The 23059-nt window shown below is 35.1% G+C and overlaps 1 protein-coding gene across 3 annotated transcripts in view; it reads right to left on the bottom strand.

Annotated features, from left to right (window-relative positions):
* The window catches only part of IMMP2L (inner mitochondrial membrane peptidase subunit 2), a 487583-nt gene that overhangs the window by 208476 nt on the left and 256048 nt on the right, over positions 1–23059 (bottom strand). The window contains exon 4 of one of the 3 annotated variants that reach the window (XM_074870290.1): positions 4912–4986. The exons of the other annotated variants lie outside the window; for them this stretch is intronic. Coding sequence (XP_074726391.1) covers positions 4912–4986 — 75 coding nt within the window. The remainder of the gene's footprint in view (positions 1–4911; positions 4987–23059) is intronic. 3 annotated transcript variants of the gene reach the window in all.

The raw sequence follows: 23059 nt of genomic DNA, 5'->3' as shown, positions 1-23059 counted from the left end.
GTCTAGTGAATAAAATTACACTATAAATATCAGCCCCCAATTATTTTTTAATTATTAAAACCAGTAAATTTTAAATCAGGAAAAGCAAAATATTTTTTCACAAATTTTATAAAGAATAAAGAGAAAAAAGGATGTGATTAATTTACAATCTATATAAATGAACAGTCTGCATTATACATTATGCATATCACCCTCAAATAAGGCATACACTGTGGGTTTTACAGTTAGAAAGAAACACATATTTCTAAATTTTACTTGTGTGACAGTGTTTTGCAGTAGAAAAACAATGCATGTAGACTAACTAAAAGGGACCATTAATGAGTATTTACAGGTAGGAAGCAGATATTTAGATTTCAGCTAATAACACTGTTGTCTAGGTTGAGTCAGACTGAAAATTATCTTTTTTAACATTGGAAAATTTAATTAACATTTTGCAGTCATTACGCTGTTCCGCTGTAAGTTGATTTTCTTGATCAAGCTTTAAAAGACTAAGATATCCTCAACTACTACACACAGCACAAAACATTAATTTTTAATAATTCCTGACATTTTTGAATTTGGGTGGGTCTGGTTTGTTTTGTAAATATATGCTAAATCAGATGCATGTGCTTCAGATCAATTTAGAATATCACCAGAAGGATACTGAAAAATCACAGAAGAAGGAAAACGAAAACTGTATGAAATTGGAGAATCATAAGTTGTAATTGAGGCCAGAAGCAGAAGCCATTAATTTCACAAGAGAGCTTTAGATGGTATGAAAACCCACTTCAGATGCATTAGTTGGATATCATTTTCTGTTTCAGTAAGAGTAAGATCAAATCAAGGCAACCTCATAGCAAAAGAAATCCTACAGTTACACTCTGCAAAGAGGGGTCATTTTAATTTCAGGGTCTTTTATTACACAGCAAGATAACTGATTGAACTGTGAAATAACATTTACAGCATAAATAAATTCTGATGTCCTCTCTTTAATGCATTTAGAAACTACAGAAGTAGTTTTGGTTTTGTGTTTGCAGGAATTATGATGATCCTTCAATTATTTTTGCATAACTTTAGAATATTTATATCAAGACTGTACTATTGCTAAATCTTCTGCCACTGCTAAATTTTGCACTAATTACCAACTTAACTTTTATAAGGACTGTGATGGTTTAATAGTTTCAGGGGTTTAAAGCTCTTGACCAAGAATGATCCTGTTTGCTATATACCCATTAATTTTTTCTTACCTATGGAAGACTTTTTCTAGAACAAAATATTACCATAATTTAAAGCAAGAAAGTGGATAATGATTGGCATTTCTATTATAGTAAAGATTACTCAAAATGGGAAAACTATACTTCACTATCAACTGTCAACAAAAAGACAGCATGATACCTGCAGAAGAGTAGTGTTTCCAAAAACCAGGCAAGTAGCTTTGACTTAGCATGCAACTTGTACTAATACATCTACAAAGGTGGTTTCAGTAAGCACAGATGGTTTAGTGTTTATAATGTTTAAAGATATTGAAGAGCTCAAAGATACTAAGCTGATCTGCTTTTTGAAGTTCGACATATTCCTTTAACAGAAGATGATACTGCTTAGGTTTAATTTTCAGAGTTCCCTTTTTGCCAAGGACATCAAATTAAACTAATAGTAAATGTTTCAAGGGCAACAGGCATTTGTACTATTTCAATTATAAATATACAAAAAGGCATTTTTTAAAACAACAAATGCAAGAGCCTGCTTAAACTGGTGAAGACAGACATACCACCAGGAAATATTCAGGCCTTAAATGAGAAATAATTGGCATCATCTGTGCTTTCTCCTCCTTAAAGACTGGTTGAAATCCTATTCCCCTCAGTTATAAACCCACTGGGTATTAACTATCTGTCTGATTAACCAAGGTCTATGTTTTTTTAAAAAATATTTTCTTCAGATAGATATCTTAAAAATAAAATGACAAACCAAGTTTCATCTACTGTAAATGTGAGCATCTCTGTGATGTAGCTGAATTGTAAGGTCTGTATTAATCTACCTCAGTGGAGATCTAGCTTAAATAGTATAATTTTACTAAAATAGTTTAGTTTTATATATACTTTTTTGTTTTCTAAAATAGTGTAATTTTATGCAGCTATATAAAGTGTTAAAAGGTAGGCCAAATTGTAAATTAACACACAGCTTCAGCTCAACTAAACTAGCGTTCATTCAGAGCAAATCTGAAGTGTGTGTTGATGATACTCTCATTCTGGTTAAATTGTGTATTATATCCAGGCCTTTTTATGAAAATTTTGGTAAGATGAAATTATATTTATTCACACTTAAGGAAAATGAAACTGAATCACTTTTATCCCAAGACTCTCAAATTCCTGCTTGTAAATTTATAATTCACCTGAAGAAAATACACAGCTTTTTGGAATGGAAGAAGTCCCAAGTTTGTCTGATGATAATAATTATAGAAATCAGCGTGTACTGTAATGGCTTAGCATCAGTGAGGCTCCATACCTCTCCAGCTACAACCCCACTAGTCTGCACTAAGATACTGATCCCAGATATTTTTGGCAGGTATTACACTTCTTAGAAACTTTGCTGAAAACTTCAATGCATAAAACATACTCTATTGTTTTTATTTTAAGGTCTTGCCAAGTACGTGGAACACCTCTCACAAAAGATTATCTATCAATACATGAATATGTGCTGAAACACTACGCCGTATGCCAGCAGCTTAACACTTCTGAATGTACTTAGTAAGAAACATCTTGACACTTTTATTTACATGCTACCAAAAATACCTTCAGGAAAATACATAAACATTAAATGAAATGCAAATTTGGCATCTGTCAGTTCAAACTTACCCACTGCAACTTTGAGTCACACAAGTTGGCTGAACTGAATATTATGCATCCAAGTAACCTCATCTTTAGTCATAGACTCATTCACACCTCACCCTCAGTGCCAAACCACCACTGACTAAAGGACAGATTTGTCTACCAGAAGAATAGCAGATTGTAGGAATGAGGTTAAATACATTTTGCTGTTACCATAAGTACTTACGACTAACAGAACAAGGAATACGTTTATTTTGCTGTTGAGAAGAAATATTTCTGGACTACAGCAGTCAGTTACTATCCAGGTGAGAGAAGTAAAATACTGTGAACACAATAATTAGTAGATATATTATTTTTAGTTTGGCAAAGAAGACCAAAGAGGCACTTCAAAACTTTTGGCGCAGGCATAACATTGCAGTATATAGATCAGCTACTGTGTTTCAATCACAAGACTAGCAATAATGATAAAAATGTTTAGATTTTAATTAAATTTCCATAGACTCGAGCATATACCACTAACAATATTTAAATTTCTCAAGTCCCATAATATTTATACATCTTCACCACTCTTCCTTTAAGCCATGAAGAACTATGCATAATCAGTGCTTTTTCCCAAGGAAAGAACTATCTGTATTATAAACAATTTTGATTATATTCCATATATAATTACCATTTACAGTTCAAGATTATTGTGGCTAGTCTGGATAAAATTATTAGCATATCTTAGCTCTGAAGTCTTTATTATCTTCAAACATATTACTGAACTTTGAAATAAGAATTCATGTTTCCTGCTTCCACGCAACTTGTTTTCTCCATGTGTCTGTAGTGATGCTTGTATGTCTTAATTTCAAATAGTCCGAATCAATTTTAATGTTACTCTAAAGACTCTTTAATCTTTTCAGTTCTCTATGTGATGATTAACTATTTCACTGGGTTATAATACTTCTCCAATGTTTTCACTGTAGATTTTTAAGTGAAAATACTCCAGTTTTAATTTGCATGTAGAAATCATTACTCCTTCAAAAACACCCAAATATCAGAAAGAACTGCTTATATTTTTAAATTACATTTTTAATAGAATGCATCCATTACCTTCAAAAATTCCCTTTTATCAGGAGCATTACATTCTTCTTTTTTAATGTTTTGATCTCAGGATCACCTAGCTATGCATGCCCAGAAATTAATCTTGATTTATGCTCTGAAATTCTCAAAGTCATTTCACTTGGCTATAGGAAAACACATGGCAATTCCCAGTTTTCTCTACTGCCCCCTTAAGCCTGGGGAGCAATGAAAGACAGCACTGGCAAGAATAGCCATGTGTGCTAATATGGAATTACCGTTAATCAAATAAATTTTTGAATCAGGATAGCTGCATTTTCAATTCTTAACATTCAAGGGCTCATATGTATTATCCAGTTCTTAAACCACTTATGCTTAAGAGTAACATAATTAAGTCCAAACTTGAAAAAAAAGCAACTCATCAATGATAGAACAGTCACTAATCAGAAGAGAATATGATAATCTCCTCTGCTATTCTGTTTATGCAGAAACAAAAAAAAAAAAAAAGGACAAAAGTTAGGGGTAGCCTTTTTATTTGTAGTTCCTAGTCTACTGTTAATTACTACTTCTCTTAATTAAGCTCTAGTAAGTGAGCAAAATAAAACAATTTTTAAAAACGGAAATTCTTAAACTTAGACATCCAGGTTTAACTGTGACTTTGTGATTTCTTAAGGAAGACTTTATTAGATATTATTGCTGAATTAAGGAGGACCACCTGCCAAACAAACCCAATTATTAGTAAGTGTGATTCTAGATGAAACTCTGCAGTAGACACTGAATCAACTCTGTTGACCTTCTTAGAGAAATACCCTCTGAGTTTCAGAAGCTGAACCTAACACAGTTACTCATATGGAATTCTATTAGGAGGGAAAGACATCTAAAATTTCCCTATGTGATTCTTCTTCCATTTTCTAAGGCAGTTACTCACTGACCAGCCATTCTAAAATTTATCATGAAGCCATTCTCTGCAGAGATTGAATTATTTGATCAAATGGCTAACCCAAATTATGTGGCAAACATAATTGGACCATACTTTTGTTGAAATTACCTGTACACAGACTCAAAGCTTTTTTTTTCCTTCTCACCTATAATGCACCAGATAGCACAGCTGGCTATTTGAGATCTAAAAAGAAAACCAAAAGGCAAAGGCTGAACTGATTTGTCAGGGTAAATGCAACAAAGAGGAATACTGTTCCTACTGCAAATAACTATGAAGATGGTCTTCTGAAAAGAAAAAAGAGATGCCTGCTGCAAACACATTTTTGCATCTTTCCCAAATATAAAGAAGGTACCAGTACTGTATTATGCTGTTAGGCAAACATCTCACTAGATCTCAGCAATAGCTAAATGGGCCCCAATGTACCCAAATACTTGCCTTACAACAATTTATTGACCTACTGAAGTCAATTAAAATTCGCATGTGCTTAAGGGTAGATAAATTGGTTTAATCTCTTACCAAATCACAACTTTAATTAAGATACTCTTTATATAATCCCTGTAGCGTCTTTTTTCATGTGCAGTCCCAGTGACTTCCATTAGCTCATATTAAAATATCTGTATAAAAGCCACAAGAAAATTTTTCCTATGGATCTAACTCCATTTAAAGCAAAGCAATACACTGTGTATAAATAATTTTTAACTTTTCCCCATTTATATTCTTTACCTCAGTGTAGGGAGACAACAGTTTTTTCACTGTTGGGAAAGTACTAGCATACTGGGTGCGTATTTGATTAACGCACATGAAATGAACACTTTTTTCTACATTACTTCCTTTTCCCAGTACACTCTTCTAGAATAGTGTCGATAGAACAGGTCTTTTTAAAAAGAGATGGTTAAAATCTGAGTATCAAAAATAGAATCATATGTATTACAGATAAAAATGTCTAGTAGGCCAACTATTCTGTCTCTGCACTACAGTAAGATTGTTCTCCACTGTACATTTTCTAGTATTTTACCAGTAAAGTTTTTAATGTGCTAAACAATAGGACTTTTACCATTCCTCTTGGGAGATAATTACCACTTAATATATATTTCTCAAGAAGCTTTTTCCAAGAGTCTCCCTACATTTTCTGTCTTTTAACATACAGCGTCCTACTGAACACCCTACATATTCCTTCCTGTCTTCGGTCTTTATATATACAAAATATTTCACAGATCGTCTTCCACAATCCTCTCCTAATCTCTTAGATGACATATAAACATTTACTTTATATGTTTATATGTTATAGAGAGATCATAGATAAATGTAATTTGAACATATGTATAATTGGAACATACATAATTTGAACATTATATATATACACAGACATATAAATATATGTATGCATAATATAAACATACTATAAAAAAACCCTTCCATCATCTTCACTTTTGTTCATCACAGAATCATCCCCAACAGCCTTTTGGGATTTTGATTTATGTATGTTTGGATGACATTGCATCTACAGTTTGATTCGAAATGTCTTGTTTTCTACCATGTGACGGTGAAAATTTGTGCCTAATAGATCTACATGGCAATGCAGTATCTGCAAAATATTAAATTGTAAACTATCTCCATTACACAGGAGTCTAGAATCATAACAGATTTTGCTAGAGAAGACAACTTTTTTTTTTTTTATTGTCATTATGGAATGACTAAATCTCATGCCTAAACGTTAATAGCAATCATTAAAAAAAAAAAAAAAAAATTATTCCACAATTTAATGAATTTAGACTTTTGGTAGTGACTCCTGTGCTATCACATAAGTAAATTCAGGAAATACAGTCTAGCTTAAACCATTCAGTCACTGAAAGCTATTAAGAGTGCTTTAGGCAGAAAACTGTCAGATATAATTTAAATAAAGCTGATTCTACATTGATGAGAGGTAGCTATATTAGAAGCAACCTCAGGAGGTCAGGTACTCCTGTTTTCTATGGCTCATTTAATGAAATTATAACAACTGTAGCAATTAATTCTAAATCATTAAAAATGTGATGACTTAGTCTTGTTAAGTATCAGCAAGTATATATATATATATGCATGTTAATCTAAAGAATAAGTACAGGATTACTAGATATACAAACACAGAAATCAAGATTCACATTTCCCATATACACATACAAAGTGATACCTGGTATTACACAGGAATATTTATGTCGTGGTTTGAGCTCAGAGGGCAACTGAGCACCACGCAGCTGCTCACTCACCTCTTCCGCCCCCCACCCCCCACCCCCCCACCCCCGCCCAGTGCTGGGAAGGAGAAAATAAAGCAAAAGGCTCCAGAATTGAGATAAGGACAGAGAGGGATGACTCATCCATTATGGTCATGGGCAAAAGACAGCGGAAGAAGAAAGAACATAAATTTAATTCAGACACTAACAACAACACTTAACAGACAGAGCAGGACAGTGAGAAGCATTAGCACATCTTAAAAACACCTTCCATCCACCCCTCCCTTCTTCCCAGGCTCATCTTTGCTCCTGATTTCTCCACCACCTCCCCCCCAGCAGTGCAACAGGCAAGGAATGGGGGGTGCAGTCAGTCCTATTGCTTCTTTTTCCTTGGGGGTTGGGGAGGGGGAACTCCTTGCATTCTTCTCCTGCTCCAGCATGGTGTCCCTCTCATGGAAGACAGTCCTCCATGAACTTTCTCTGACATGAGTCCTTCCCATGGTCTGCAGCTCTCCCTGAGCTGCTTCAGCATGGGTCACCCCGACATGTTGCACCGAACTACAACAGTGGAGGCTTCTTCATCCCACAGAGTCCCGGCCTTCTTCAGGCACAGACACCTGCCCCAGTGTGGGGTCCTCCACAGGCTGCAGGTGGACATCTGCTCCACCGTGGACCTCCATGGGTGGCAGGGTGGCCGTCCGGCCACCTCACCATGGGATACAGGGGTGTCTCTGCATTGGTGCACCTTCCCCCCCGCCTTCTCCTCCTTTCCTCCACTGACCTCGGTGTTCGCACAGATGTTCTTCTCGCAACTCCTCCTCACACTCCAACTCCCCCTCTCAGATTCCCCTTCTTAAACACGTTATCACAGAGCCGCAGCCACCATCGCTAATTGGCTCGGGCTTGGTGCAAAGGCAGGTCTGACTTTGAGCTGGGGGAAGTTCGAGAATCTTTTCATACTGTAGCCCCCATGCCCCATTACCAAAAACCCGTGCCACACACACAACCCCAGCAGAATTTGCTTTGGAAATAACACAAGAACAAATATTTTATGCAGTTTCTGTGTCTTCTTAGTACTCAACCAAAACCAGACTACATGAATTCATACAAAATAACTAGGTAAGAGTTCTTAGAGACATCTAATAATTTAACTATTTTTTTCCTCTTCAAGAAATATTTATGATTGATGGTTATATTAGACCACATTAGTGTATTCTTTTCTTTCCTTGAAAAAATATCCTACCTTAACATTGTTTGTCAGTCAAACTGTTAAAATTGCCATTTCACAGTTCGGCTTAATAGCTCAAGCCTGCTAGAAGTTAGTGCCAGATACATTTCTAATCCTGTACAGAATTCTGGAGATCCCTCATATCACATAGGAGTGAAAAAATGCACAACAGCAACTACCTGTGGAACAGACCCTGTACAGCATTAGCCTGATAGTAGATAAATTGCAAATTACCTGCTACAAAGCCAAGCCTAAACAGCATAAACATTAGCAGACAGAAAACACATGGTTTATTCAAATATGAAAATTACCATATGTTGATCAACTATATGACTGTTCTTATGTCTAGTCAAATCAAACAGTAAGGATAATTACATTATCAAAATTTTTGGAGGCTTAAAACACTTAAATTCTACTTAACAATGTCACATTTGGTATCCAAAACTTAAAGTCTTTACAGCTTCTCATGGAAAGTGATCTAAAGGCATTCCAATTTTAGAGTGAAATGAGATGTCATCTATGGATCTTTAGTATCAGCAAGAATCAATGAAGTGGCAATTTGCAGTAATAGACAAAACCTAAATATGACACACCTGGGAAAGGAGCAGCTCCGAGGACTACAGCACACTCAGCCCAACTGCCTTTATTCCAACCAAGGCTGCACTAAGTCAAGCTCTCTCACTCCGTTAAAGTTTTAACATGCAGTAAAATTAACGTTCCTCCACATATTGATTTTTCACTTCATAAAAATGTAACACTCTGCAAAAGAAAATTTCATCTCATTGCAAGTTTTTGTATTTGTTTCGTTCTTTGGCCTAATTTCAACTGGCAGCCAAAGTGCCCCATTCTCAAGGCTGTCCCAATGACACTGATCCTTCTGCCATGATAAAGCAACACACTGCAACTGCTATATTATTGTCATATGGAAAACCCAACAGCAAAACTCTTACTTTTAGTGAAATGAAGTCAGTCAGAATCCACGGTTAACAAAGTACAAAGGATGGCTTCACTGGGGTACCATAAAAGAGCTTTAAGCCTGGGATTCCCACTCCATTTTAACACCAATGAAATATTACCTACTGAAAAAGAATAAATCATAACTTACCCAGTCAGAAGCGCTAGTTCTTGTCAGTTTTCTGCCTTTTGAACAATACTGAATTACTGTATGCATTTGGAGAATTGCAGAATGTAAAACAGGATAAGACAGTAAAAATCAGATATTAAGCCTGGAGTGTCAGCAAAGAGATCAAATAACTACAATAAATCAGAAATGCTGCCTTGAGATGAAAGACATCCCACCATTAAACATAAGTAGTGAGATCATACTTAGAAAGATTCCTTCAATGGAGGGTACATCTAGGAACAAAATAAAACATAGTGACCTCTGCTTCTATTGTAAGAGACATGGAGGATTACCAAGCCCACTTTGGTATTTTCAAATACAAGCTAATTTAACTGCTGTTTTATAATGAAACTCAGGCACTATATAAAAATTAAAAAAAAAAAAATATAGCTGGTTTGAATGGTATCATATTTGGCCAAAACTATGTGACAAATTTGACCCAAAGGAAGCATTAAAAATTATTTCCTCTGTCTCTCTTAATCTTTTATATAATCATTTTTATGGCATAAATATTGTTTTAAGAAATCCATAATGTAATTTCTATTACCATCTTTGCAAAAGTTCATTTTTTGAGAGTTTACTTGGCTTCTACAGAATTTCTATGGCCTGTTTTTTCCATTTGAATCTTAGTGAAAGGTGAACCGTAGAACTAAATTGTTTACATTTCATATTTTCCTTCCTCTATATAATTACAATTGTTTATGACAATTCATTTAGCATTGATTTTAACAAAAGCTAGACCAGTAATAATATAATTAGGAATGCTTAAAATTATACACATCTTAGAAACCAATTTGCAGAGGAATAAAACTGAAAGATTATTTCTATGTTACAGATTAAAAATTTAAAGGTCCAAACCAATTAATATATAAACAATAGTTTACACATCTCATGGTGTGCATAAGAGCATGTGACCAATGCTCTAATTCTGCTGAGTATGGTACCAATAATGCAGGTGGTCACTGAAGACTTATTCCCAGTGGCTCAGCCTCTGTTAATACCACTGCTTGAAATACAAAATCAAAATAATAGGACAAGACCTTTAAACAAGTAGAGAAAGCTTTTCACCGCTTCCACAAAGCAAAGTATGCTTCTTGGTGGTAAATCCATTTTTGACAGTGTTATCAATCTTAAGAATTTTTTTCAGTTACCACAGAAGAAACTTTATTGTTTTATGGTCATAGTAATGTGGCACTGTGTTTTGCAATTCAATTACTTAGCACCATCTGAACTGAAACATTCCTTTCTTCATTTAGTATAAAATTATTTTGTCAGAAGCTTCTCATCAGCCTGTTTTTTAATTGCTTTTGTCTTTAGTAACCAGAGCATTCACAGTTTTTTAATTATTTGTTTGGGTAGGCCCTAAATCACTGCAACAGACATGGACAGGACAACCATCATTTCCTTCCATGGTAAAGAATTGACAGTGGCTAAACACTGTAATCTGTAGAATTTACATAAACACATTAATTAGCCTTCCTTTGTTTCTCTCCAAAACCATATTAAAGTACCAGACACAGCTGCCTCTATAAGAGATTAAATTCATGTCCTTTCTAATTCATGATGTCATCCCAGTCACAAGCAATTTCCAGTACTTTTACTTTCAAAAGAAACACAACTCATGAAAACATCACTATAAAATTTTACATGTGTAAGTTGTGCAGACATTGTACAAAAAATTTAGTATTCATTTGAGACCCCTCTCTCACACTGCTGGGCAAAGATATATAGGCCAGCATTCCTGAAGCTAAATCAAACTTCACTTCCAATAAAATAGACAGCTATTATGACACACGATGAGACCTTCTGCTTTTATTTCTATCAGAATATTGCTTTCTCACATACACATAACAAAATTATTTGACAGACTGTAACGCTTAAGGATGAGCCAAATCACTGGGGTTTTACTTTTTCTGATAGGGGTGATCAGTACTAGCAGAACACTTTATGGAAATGTATCATATGCAAAGTACCACATGAATTTATGGAATCAAGTAAATGGGTTGATGTGATGGCCAAAGGGGCCTTTATGGTGTTTTACAGGAGACACAATGAAATTCCTCAATCTGAAGAGTAATAGTAACATCAGAAGAGTAAAAAAGAGAAAAATTATAAGACCCTGTGCTAGGAAATATTGATACAAGGCAGACCCAGGACTGGAGCAGCAAGATCATGGAAAACTATGTGAGTGTCTGGGAGCAGAATGAAAGAAGGAATGAGGAAAAGAGATTTACAGTAGTTAGCAGCTCTGAAGACTACTGTGTAATACACACAAATTGTGGCTCCTGCATGAGTCCTACTTTTTGACTCTTGAACACGTATATAGGGTTTGTGGACTATTTCTGACAAATAAGGACAAAATTCAATTATTTTATTGTTACTGTTATGATTTCTGGCACATCACAATCACAAGCTTATATGCACAGTGCTTCAACAGATGAGAACTAAAGAAAAAGTCAAGAGACTGAACCCACATGTCCTAGTCAAGTCCATATCTATCAAATTGAAATGAATATAATTACCTTTATTCCTTACCTAATGTTAATGAGAACACTGCAGTTAGAGTAAAATGCCACTTATACATCATACAGGATTCTTGACCACAGTTAGAAAATTTAAAAGGTGAGAAAACCATACTATTGTGAACACTCACTTTTTCACCTATTCCAGTATAATACTATTTTTTAAGAGAAACAGGCAAGAGAATATTCACAAGTGACAAAGAGAATTAAAATAAATTATTATTAACAAACTACTAATTAATCTGCACTTTTGTCATTAACTTTTTATCTAATGAACCAAAATGTCTTTAACAATCCATAGTGACAAGCCCAGTATTGACAACACAAATCAAAGGATGAACACTGCACAAATATTATTCAGATCAAATTTTTCCCAAGACCAAGTCTTAAGTCTCTGTCCACAGAGAGTTATATTTGCACTTCTGTGCTCATAAACAAACTCTTAAAATGCATACAAAGGGTTTATTAGACTATACACAAACATTATACTCAATATTATCTTTCATTCCCACTATGGAATTGTGAGTCAGACCTTGCTCTGGAATGGACCGACCTCACTGTCTAACCTCCAGATACACAATATTGACCAGCACTGATGTTTAATTAAACAACTAGCTTGGAGTTTTTGAATACTTAGCACAAACTAATGCTCATCATAAACTAACTTCACTGTGCTGCCAAAATACATTTTAAATACAGAAAGGCAACTCTAATATTAATTTTATACATTTAAATTCACTGTAGCAAGGGACAAAAAAATTGAACAGCCTTGGTCACCCAGCCACATTATACTTACACACTTCAAAGATATTTTGAATTACTAGCTAGATTACTGTTACTATCATAGAGGTCCAAAATGAAGACTGGGGCCCCCCGCACTAAACAGAGAAAGCACGTAGTGCTCTAAACAGCTTATGAGTTAAAGGAACTGCTTTGTAAAACACTCCTAAGTGCATTCTAGTTTTGTAGCAGTAACTGCATTAAGCAAACCTATCAACTGCAATGAAGGTAGATGAATGTAAGTAAGAGTAGACTATTGCTCATGACACTAAATGTTGGCAATCTGCTCTAACTGGCCATGCTTCAGCAAAGCATTTAAGCATGTGCTAAAGGGCTCTCTTGGCTAGAAATACTTTCTTGAATTGAGCCTAAGTGCTTTGCAGAGTTAGGGCCAGATAAAAACATGCATTATTCCTTTTTGTGCACAAAAATGTTCAAATACAGAGTGCTTAGAGTACTGATGCATTCAACTTCTCTGTCATTTAAGACAAAAAACAGGATTTACTTAGCAACTATAGAAATTAATTTCTTTTCATATGCATTGACAGTCACACCTGAAGTTTATTATGAACTTACTTGGTACAGACTGTTCTCTGCAAGGCTGGACTGATGAAGATGCAATGATGCATGTTGGAATGAATGTATATTTATAAAAATGAATGTGATAAACATATTTTTATTATAAATAAAACCTTAGAGTATGTATAGTTTGGTAGAAACTCTAAAATGTAGAAAACCATGCAAAGACATCTTTGCCTTTTTAAGGAATTTTTTAGATTAATATATGTGTTTCATATATATGTTCTTTATGCTGGTCACTTCTCTGAAAGCAACAGTCCACATGCCTATCCTAGGGAGGAAGCTGTTCAGTGGTCACTACAATCTCATCTTTCTTCTAATAGAAAAATGCCAACATCTCTATCACCAATGCAAAAATATTATGTAATAAACCATAGAAAAGACTTAGTTTTGTGTGTAAAGGTGTAATGAATTCAAAAAAGCAGAAGATATCAAAGGGAACATGCATTTCCATCTATTTTTAGTGTAACTTAGTTATTAATTGAAAACAGATATATTGTTTACCTTATCAGCTGTACAGATGTTACAAGTTACTGAACAAATTGAATCTATTTATTTGCTTACAGACCTTAAAGAAGACTACATTTTTCATTATACATACCCTCATATAGCCTGACTTTTTGTGCTTTGAAGGTTTAAGAGAGGAATTACTGCAATATACAAATTTTATTCAGCAAATCTGTCTTTCATGTCTTAGGAAATAAACCTCAGTCTCACTAAATATAACAATTATAAGTACAACCAATTGTTTTCCTCTAATGAAAGAGGCATGTACCCACTTTACCTGTACCCTCCAAGCACTTCTGGTACTGGGGGGGGGGGGGGGGGAAGATTAAAAATTTTTAATTTAGAAAGAAAGAGCCTTTTGATTTCTAAGTCTAGTTTCCAGCTTTTACAATTATGTATTTTATATATTCCATGTGACAAAATGGTCAAGTTGCTTCCTAGTACTAGGACAAAGAACCAACCCAGCACATTTACAGACTAATCTAGAATCCCAGATGGTTATTGTCTCTCATTTCTACAAAATAAGTCATCACTGCCAGCATATACACATTTGTTCTTCTGCTAACATTGTTCTACAGCTTAAACAGACATTATCGCTCTGCCAGTGAGAACAAAAAGACAGTACAATTTCTTTATTCTGTAAGTATAAATAATCAGAATTTTTTATAATATCTGTGTAAGACAGAGTTTCTATTTCCCCAGCTTTAGCTATCCATCTTGCACCTCTTCCTCTTGGAATTCATGTTTCGATCACAAGTGACCAAAACTACAAATAGAATTCCAGATGAGATCCCACTAGTATCGTATATATTGCCTTTATTCTTTTCACTCCTAAAAATGCTGTAATATATCCTGATATATCTTTACACTTGTCTTTTTTTCATTGCCATGTCACATTTATTGCTTTAGTCACCCTGAGACTAATAAAGCCAGATCTCTCTCTTCCTCTGACACTTTCAATTATAACTCCCAGTTTATAACAGAAAAATCTTATTAGTTCCTAATTAGACTTTGTACTACACAATTTTGTTTCACTCACCCTTGCTTCTCTGACTTTCCTGATCTGACTTTCCCATCTTCTTCTATCAGCCAGTTTCCCAGCCTTTATTTTTATACTCAGAGAAACATTTCCTATTGCCTCCAAATTAAGCCACAGTTCAATACAAATTTCTTTCAGCAGTAGCACTGATCTGAATTAAACTAATCCAAGAGGGGTGAAAAATGTTCTTTTTTCAGCCATGTCAGCTCCCCTATCCAGTTTATCATACAAGTTCTGCCAACAGTCAACACCAGGGTGAAAACAAACCCAGGAAAGGGAGATGTGATTCTTTCAACAGCAATGTAATCTGCAGACACGTCAGGCCACTCCGGAGGCCACTCCCTGTAGTTCTTCACTAGCCTCAGCCTGTCTAACAGCTGATTCCCACGATCTTCTCTGTTATTAGCCTTTATCTTTTTCTGGCTCCAGCACTTGTTGGATCCATCACTCATTGCACTGCTTCAGGATGCTAAGAAAGTAGACCACCATTCACCTGTGCCAGTATCAAGTATCAGCATACTGACAGGGCTGAGCAAAGGGTTAGAGGAGGAGGAGAGCCCATGGAGGGGCTGGGTAATGCAGCTGCTTATGGCAGAAGGCTGGAACGACTGTAGCCAGCAGGTTAATCTGCAAAGGTCGTTTTACAGCCCAGTAAGAGAATGGTAAGAGGTTGGTGCTCTCAGAGGACCTTCTTATTACTGTTCCTCTTCCCTGCTCCCAGCCATGCACTCCTACTGTGGGTGTTGTTCAGCCCCTTTGTGGAGGGTGCTTGCACCCACCTCAATACAAACAACTGCCTGAAACACACTGAGTGACTGTGTGCATGTATGCTGTGTGACGAGGATGCTCAGCAAGGAGGAGAGAGGCATGAAGACAGAACCATGCAGCTCATTTCTTTTGCATCTCTTCTCCTTTTCAGCTGTTTCATCTATAAGCTTTTAATACAAACTAATAATTAGTAGTATTAATAACAAATAATTAAGCAATGCATTTGAGTTGCTGGCTATAAACCAAGTGGAATGCTACTCAGTGTTAAAAATAATATCCTGGTTTAAATGCTTGAAAGGTATTTAGAAGTTGGGAAGATTTAAATCATTAACTCATCCAGATTCCACAATGTGAGCTCATGGTAATTTTGATTGCCCAGTGGGTCAACCTGAAAAGTTTGGGGAAAATTACACCTTTTCTTCAGAAGAAGCCCAAGAGAGAAGAAGAAATATATTGGGACATCACCCTGCAGCACTGAAATAGACATTCTCCATCTTGTAGTATTATAGTGCAGGCATACTTGCTGATATAGAAATATATCATTAAATAAGGTGTCTTGTCCAAATATTTATGACTTAATTACTTATTTGTATAGAGACAAACTTCTGCTTTAAAAAGTCATGAAACTTTAATGAGGACAGAAGGCAGTAGAGTGAGAAGACTTGTGAAACGAACTCTATGTTTATCTCCAGGGTAGCAGCTGAGAAAACGTCCCACAGTTATTACATGACTTGAGAGTGGAGAACAGGTTCTGGCAGAATTAACCTTTTGGCCATATAGAAAAGTTATTAAAAAAAGTAAGTGGTGTCTTCTTGAAGGCCATAATTTGTACACCTTGCAAATTCCACTCCAATCAGCACTTCTTCAAAACTGATAAACGCACAAAGAAAAGCAGTTAAAATTAACTTTTCAAAGTAAGTATTAGAAGTAACAAAACATATTCTTAGCCAGCACACAAATTTTGTTTATTTGGAAGAAATTACAAGGACAACATGTGCCAAATACTAATACAGGAGCAGACGACAGACAAAACAGTGATAAGGGGGAAGGTAAGGGATGGAACTTCTAGAAGTAACAAAGTTAGTTAAGTCAACCTGACAGATGTATTTTTTGTAATCTTAACCATGTCTTCTGTTACATGCAAAGTACTGTTGTGAATCTGTGAAATGGATTCCAGGCTTAAGACTTAACACATTTATCTCCTCCTGAGCCACTTAACATCCTTATGAAAAGATATATTTTTATTTCTATTTTAATGGCAGCATTCTACTTTTGTGGAGCATACGCATTACAATTGCTGCTGCAGGTAATTGTGCAAATAGCAATCAAGGGATGTTTTGCCAATGAAAATGTTGTTGTTCCATTGCAATTTAAAATATTTTCAGCACTTCTGCTAATTAAAACTCCAGTTAAGTATTGCAACTTTTCTGTTCTATTCCAAGGCAGTTTCTGCTCATGGTTACTTGTTTTATGAAAATAAACAAAATAATTTTATTCACCTTAAACAATAACGCATTATGGGGAGGAAATCAAGCAAGCAAAGTTCCAGAACTGAAGTTTAAGTGCCGACAATGTGTAAATACTAACTGAAGATAGATGTCAATTAAAACATCCTAAAATTCTCAGCTAGGGTAACTTTATGTGCTCAGCACACTTTTCATCTTTTACATTCCCTAACTACTCACCTGCTTTATGTATTCTCAGCAGTGCTATCTACTGTTCATCTTAGTTATGAACTCCAAGTAGGGTGAGAAAGAAGAAAACTTTTGCTATCCTATTTATTTGTCCATTGTTCCAGGAAAATAAGCACAAAGCTGTTCTCTAATATAATGGCACATTTTGAGCATTTGATTCTGTAAATTCCAAATTATTTGTCTACACTGAATGTGTTCCTGGTTTAGAAATCAGATTCTCTTTTATATATATACATATATATATATATCTTACTCAATTAGCATTCTCAGCTCATACTGTACCTCCATCTTTAATTTCTTTTCAAAATAAATTTTATAAGTTTCACAATAAGTATTCTGGAATAAATTCTAGCATCAGCTAGAAAATATATTGCATAATTTTGTTGTTTATCCATCTTGTCAGTTTTTTACTAGCTTTTTCACATTTTTGTAAATAATTCAGACCTTAGTATGCAACTTACCCCTTGGAACACTTTATCACAACCTATTATTTCAATGTAAATTAAATCTTTCTACGAGTCAATTTTTAAGGTATCAAAAATATAGTGCTGTAGGTCACATGTTGACATGTTAACCAAAAGACACTTCTAGGATTAGAAATAACAATATACCAGGAATTAAATCTCTGATATGCAGTGACTATTATATCACTATAAAATATTGCAATTTTACATAAAAGATTGATTTTATCTGCTTACAGATTTTGTGTAATATCCATCAGTTTACAGTGTACAGCAGTATACAACCTACCTGAATACGTTGCCCTGTAGTCATACTTTGTGTGTCTCATTTTTAACTGTATTAGTAAAACAAGACATTTATTGGACCTGCAGTAAATTCTTGACTCTGCATGTAGCATTTAATTTTGTGCACAAGGTATACAGCAACAAAGAGAGCCAGGGAGATAAGTTATATGAATCTCTTTCTTTAAAGCAAAGCAATGTGCATTGTAAGAAATCCTCAGAATAGTACTGGAAATAACATTTTCTACATATGTTTAGCCACATTTATTTAATTGTTTGGGCAAAACTTTGTAATGCATATTAAAAAAAATAAGGCTATGTTTCAAATAGATGAACAAAAAGACTACTGTCATAATCCATCTCATAAAACAGAAAACCTGAGAGTCAGGTATAGGATAATATAGTATCAAATTTTGCATAAGGAAATGAACTGTAATAAGAAATGTAAGTGAAATGAGGACTCATTTCAAAACTGCATTAGGTGAAGGTAGATTTTTCTTCACTGCACTAAAAATTACAGAAAGGTTTAACTGACCAGACTGGCAAAGAATGTTACCCCAAATCACCCTTTTTCAATAAATCTTCCAAGTCTGAAGAATAGCCTTTTCACCACACTGAATATAGCATCTCAGTGTTCTGACATAAAAGTAAGGTTAGAAATGGAAAGACAGCTAGAACATATCTGCACCAAACAAATTCTTTCAAAAGGAATTTTATATTTTGAAAGAAAATTCACAGAACAAAAGAAAAAAATTAATTGCTTGAAGAGATATGTTATAAACAGTGTGAAGGCTATAAAAAAATTACATGAAATGAACTAAACATGAATTTTAAATACATAAGCAGGTTGATGCTAATCATCATAAGCCTGATACTTAAGCTACTTGGGTTTGTGCAAAGGTGGCATATTTGTGCTCTACTCATGGTCTTTTGTTCTATAATATATTTAAAAAGAAATCTAACAACATCATTATTATCCAACAATGTAAGCAGCGCTACAGATGGACTGAAATCCTAAACTTAAAGCAAGTATTTAATCAGCCAATTTTTAAAATAACAAGATTCAGAATCAAGAGAAATAATCATTCATCATGCAAAACAATATAATCTTCTTTCTTTTGCCCATTAGGCCAATGGCTCTTTTCATAATCTCATAAGTGAACAGTGACATAACATAGATGGAAAATTTGTGAGTTTTTATGCCTAGGAAAAAGAAGCTCCTATCACATTGGAGCTTAATTTGAAAACACCTTGTACAATGTAGAGAGCCACAACTGAAACTCAGAGCTGTACTGCTGGATCAGTAAGGTCTCCATTTCAGGCTAATTAGAATTACACTAATTAAGTGTTTTCAAAACCCTCTTTTGAACATAAGGTTGTACCTTCACATGGTGTTGCACTGTGCCATATGCATTTACCACAGCTTGGAACCAACTTAGAAACCTGCCTTTTGGGAAATCAAGACACCCTCTAATATGCATACATCTACAATTTACTTATTTTTATATATACATATTATACTATATAAAATTTGTTTACATACATATATAAAAAAGTGTGAGGATGACTAACAAAGTCTAGCATCTGACTCAAGTTCCCAAGTCACTGGAAACAAGGTCGTGTGATAACAAGGTACACCATGGAAGAAGAAAACAGTTAATAGCAGAATATTTTAGCCATAAGGAACTAAATTCTTAAGGTGGAATAAATGCAGATGGCAAAAGGATTTGAAACTAGAATCAGGCCAAAGGTTCATCTAATGCCTTTTGTCCATCACAAGCTAAAAGCAGATGGAAGATGGGATCATGCCATCTGCAGATATGCTTGTGTTATCTAAAACCAAATTCACTAGAAATGCATATGTGTGCACACACATGCACACACTCAAAAAGCAGGACAGAGAGGGATGCAAAAACAGCATTATAGCAAATTACATCCAGGAACATGTACAGTAAATTGACTGTTAATGAGCTGCATATCTCAGAAATAACTTCTTTCCTCTCTTCCTCTTTCTGGAATAGCTTTGTACTAATATTGCTAAAACCAAGACGTGAAATTCTGATCGCACTGAAATCAGTAATTCACCAAACCTCTTCAACAAAACCAACACTTTACCTGGGTTTTCACTAATATATATTGCTTACTATTACTTATTTTAGCTTATGGGTGATTTGCTTTCCAAGCATATAAAAGTAGAGTTTACCATAGGCCTTGGAAAAGTGACCATGGCATATGCAGTAATCGCTACTATGAAAGTCACCATTTCACATTTTTCATAGCTTCAAGAAAACCAGTAGGAAATTTCTCTTTATAAAACTTTAAAAACATTTTATTACAACATCTATCTCATTCCCTCCAAGTATGTTTGGGAATGATTTGTCAATGAAAGTGAAAATGATTCCATGCTTCATTGAGATGTTATCAATAAATTACTACAAATTAGCTACCAAATAAGCCCCATGTTGATGATGCTAAATGTTTCATTTCCACAAGCTCTTTAGAGACCCAGTGCATTATCCCACTGAACTACTGAAATACAGAATTATGTGGTATTAAAGGTGAGGTATGCGTTTATAAAGCCTACTGAATGCTTTCAAAAATAAAGACCTATAGCCTTTCATTGTTTAAAAGCAGTTTCTCACTTTCTTTAAACCCTTTAAAAAGCCTATGAAGATTTTAATATTCACTGGATTTACACACAGGTAAAATAATAGAAGTATGGTTCTCAGAACAAAAAGATTTGCCATGTATTATAGAGCTCTCTAATACTGGAGCTCTTTTGAAAGGGTTGATTAATCATACTGTTTAAAGGTTGTGACACATTTATGCTCAAACTAATACAGGCAAAGCTAGTAATTCACAGCTACAAACCTGTGCAAGAGACAGCTCGTATGTTGGGACACTTGGTTTTAAATTCTGGACCTTTTTGGACCCTGCCTATTGCTTTTTGTTGAAGCCAGTTAATTAGCACATCTTAATTCTTTAATGATTTGTGTGTTAAGAAATAAACAGGCCTAATTTGTTATTTGGATTTGTTTTGAAAAGCCTTTGTCATTTAGGTTGACTCAGAAGAACCATAAAAACTGTAAGGAATAAAGATAATAATTCATATTGTACTTCTCCTTAGCCAAGATCATAAAATTTTAGACTCACTTGAAAAAAAAAAAGCAATCTGCATTCATTTAAAACACAGAAATAGGTGTTGACCATAAATATACTGAAGATGTCAGCCTAATTTATAAATAAATATTTAAATGGGGTTTAGTAAATTCTGAACATAGATCTTCAAGCTTTATAGAGCTAAAATTTATTCAAGGCACAGCAGTATGAACATTTGCATAGAGACACACTGGATATTTGGTATCATCAACACCCTAGAACCCTTGAAGTACAGCTGTGTTGATCATGGGCAGGGAAAAGGTCACACTGGCATATGCCAAGTAAAAGCTTCTCTTACCAGTTCATCCAAGCCAGAATATTGACCTTTCCATTTATTTGCCTTACAAGATTTCAAAGCATTTACCCATGAAATACATGCCTTGCTGTATCTCTTTCTGCCCTTCCATTCCACCAAAAAATAGAAAAATGGACTGCACCCATGATTTCACCTTCCCACAGTTTAAACTGAGAAATGGGGTTGCAGTAGCTGATTCCAGGAGCATTGCAGTGAGCAGGGCAGATGTTGATCAGGCAGCACTTATCCTGTGCACAAGTGTTCCTCCTGCCTGCCTCATACACAGTCTGTATTGGAAAGAAGGGAAATCTATATAAACAGAGTCTGAACCAGGTCTTGGGCTGTTCTGGGGTCTGACTGGTGATGTGCTGAGCCCTACTAAAGCAGACCATTTCAGAGGGGTCTTAAAACCAAGAATACAGGAATCTCTGCAACAGCCAAAGGAAGGAATAGATCCCACACAAGCAGCGAGGGCCAGCCCTCCCTCTGACATCCTTGAAAGTGTCTGAGGCATAAGACACCTTGAAGAGGAAGCAGAGGACTGAAATCTCCATCCCTCTGGACAGAAGCTAGCAAGGACAAAGGCCTGAGCAGTCAGCAGGGAAGACTTCAGAGAAAAGAAAGGTAAACTGCTTTTTTTCAAAATTAGGAGTGAGGTGGGAAACAGCAATTGCATGTTCTTTGCACAACCACAAAGAGGGAAGAAAGACCGGGGACAGGGAAGACGAATAAGTGGAAAGTGAGATTCAAAGCCTAAGGTAATTTACAGTTAGCTCAGTTAGCAATATTCAATTAAAGTCTTTGAAACGCAGTGTAGGCAGCAATGAAGAGTTTGGCTTCTCTCCAAAAGTAGCTGCACTCACATCCAGGACAGGGATGGTCTCAGGAGAGGTTAGTGGAATTAATGGAATTACTAGAATCTCCTCTCTTGGTCAAAAGTTAGTGCTCCTGCCTGACATATCAAATTATTCACCATTTAGGTTACTCTTGAGGCACATTTGTAAATGGCAATATTGAGTCTCCTTTATGTTCAGTTCAATATTCTCCATTTGACATAACAGCAGACATGATAAAAATATGCGGCCTGAGAGTACAGTTAGGAAAATATAAGAATGAATCAGCAGTTTGATTTCTCCCTCTTCGACCCATGCATTTTAACTTGTTGGGTTTCCAGTTTGAATGTTATTACTATTTAATTAAGGCTATAACTATCTGTGTTCCGGTTCCTGAAAGCCTATTTGGCATAACATTCGAATTAGTGGTAATGAGAAAAATACGCTCTTCCATCATCAAGTTTGTTACCTTGATGAATATCTCTCTGTAGGAAAATATGAAATGAATTAATGTATCTGTCTATTAAAGCCACTTCAGGCAATGACTGAACATATAGGTGGTCTATTAACTAAAGAGAAATTCAACCTAAGGCCCAAAGAAGAAATACAGATATATCTAAAAAGTGGATTTATTACAGCTATTTCTTACAGCTACTCATAGAAAAAGTAATGTCAGCAAAAATAAGAGTGCTAAAAGATCACACTAAAAAATGTTAGGCAATTTGGGTGCATTTGGATTTTGCATATAAGATGATAGGGAGGCTTATAAGCATTTT

The sequence above is a fragment of the Strix uralensis genome, chromosome 5 (genome assembly GCF_047716275.1).
Source record: "Strix uralensis isolate ZFMK-TIS-50842 chromosome 5, bStrUra1, whole genome shotgun sequence".
NCBI lineage: Eukaryota > Metazoa > Chordata > Aves > Strigiformes > Strigidae > Strix > Strix uralensis.
This window is presented reverse-complemented; position numbering and strand designations above follow the sequence as displayed.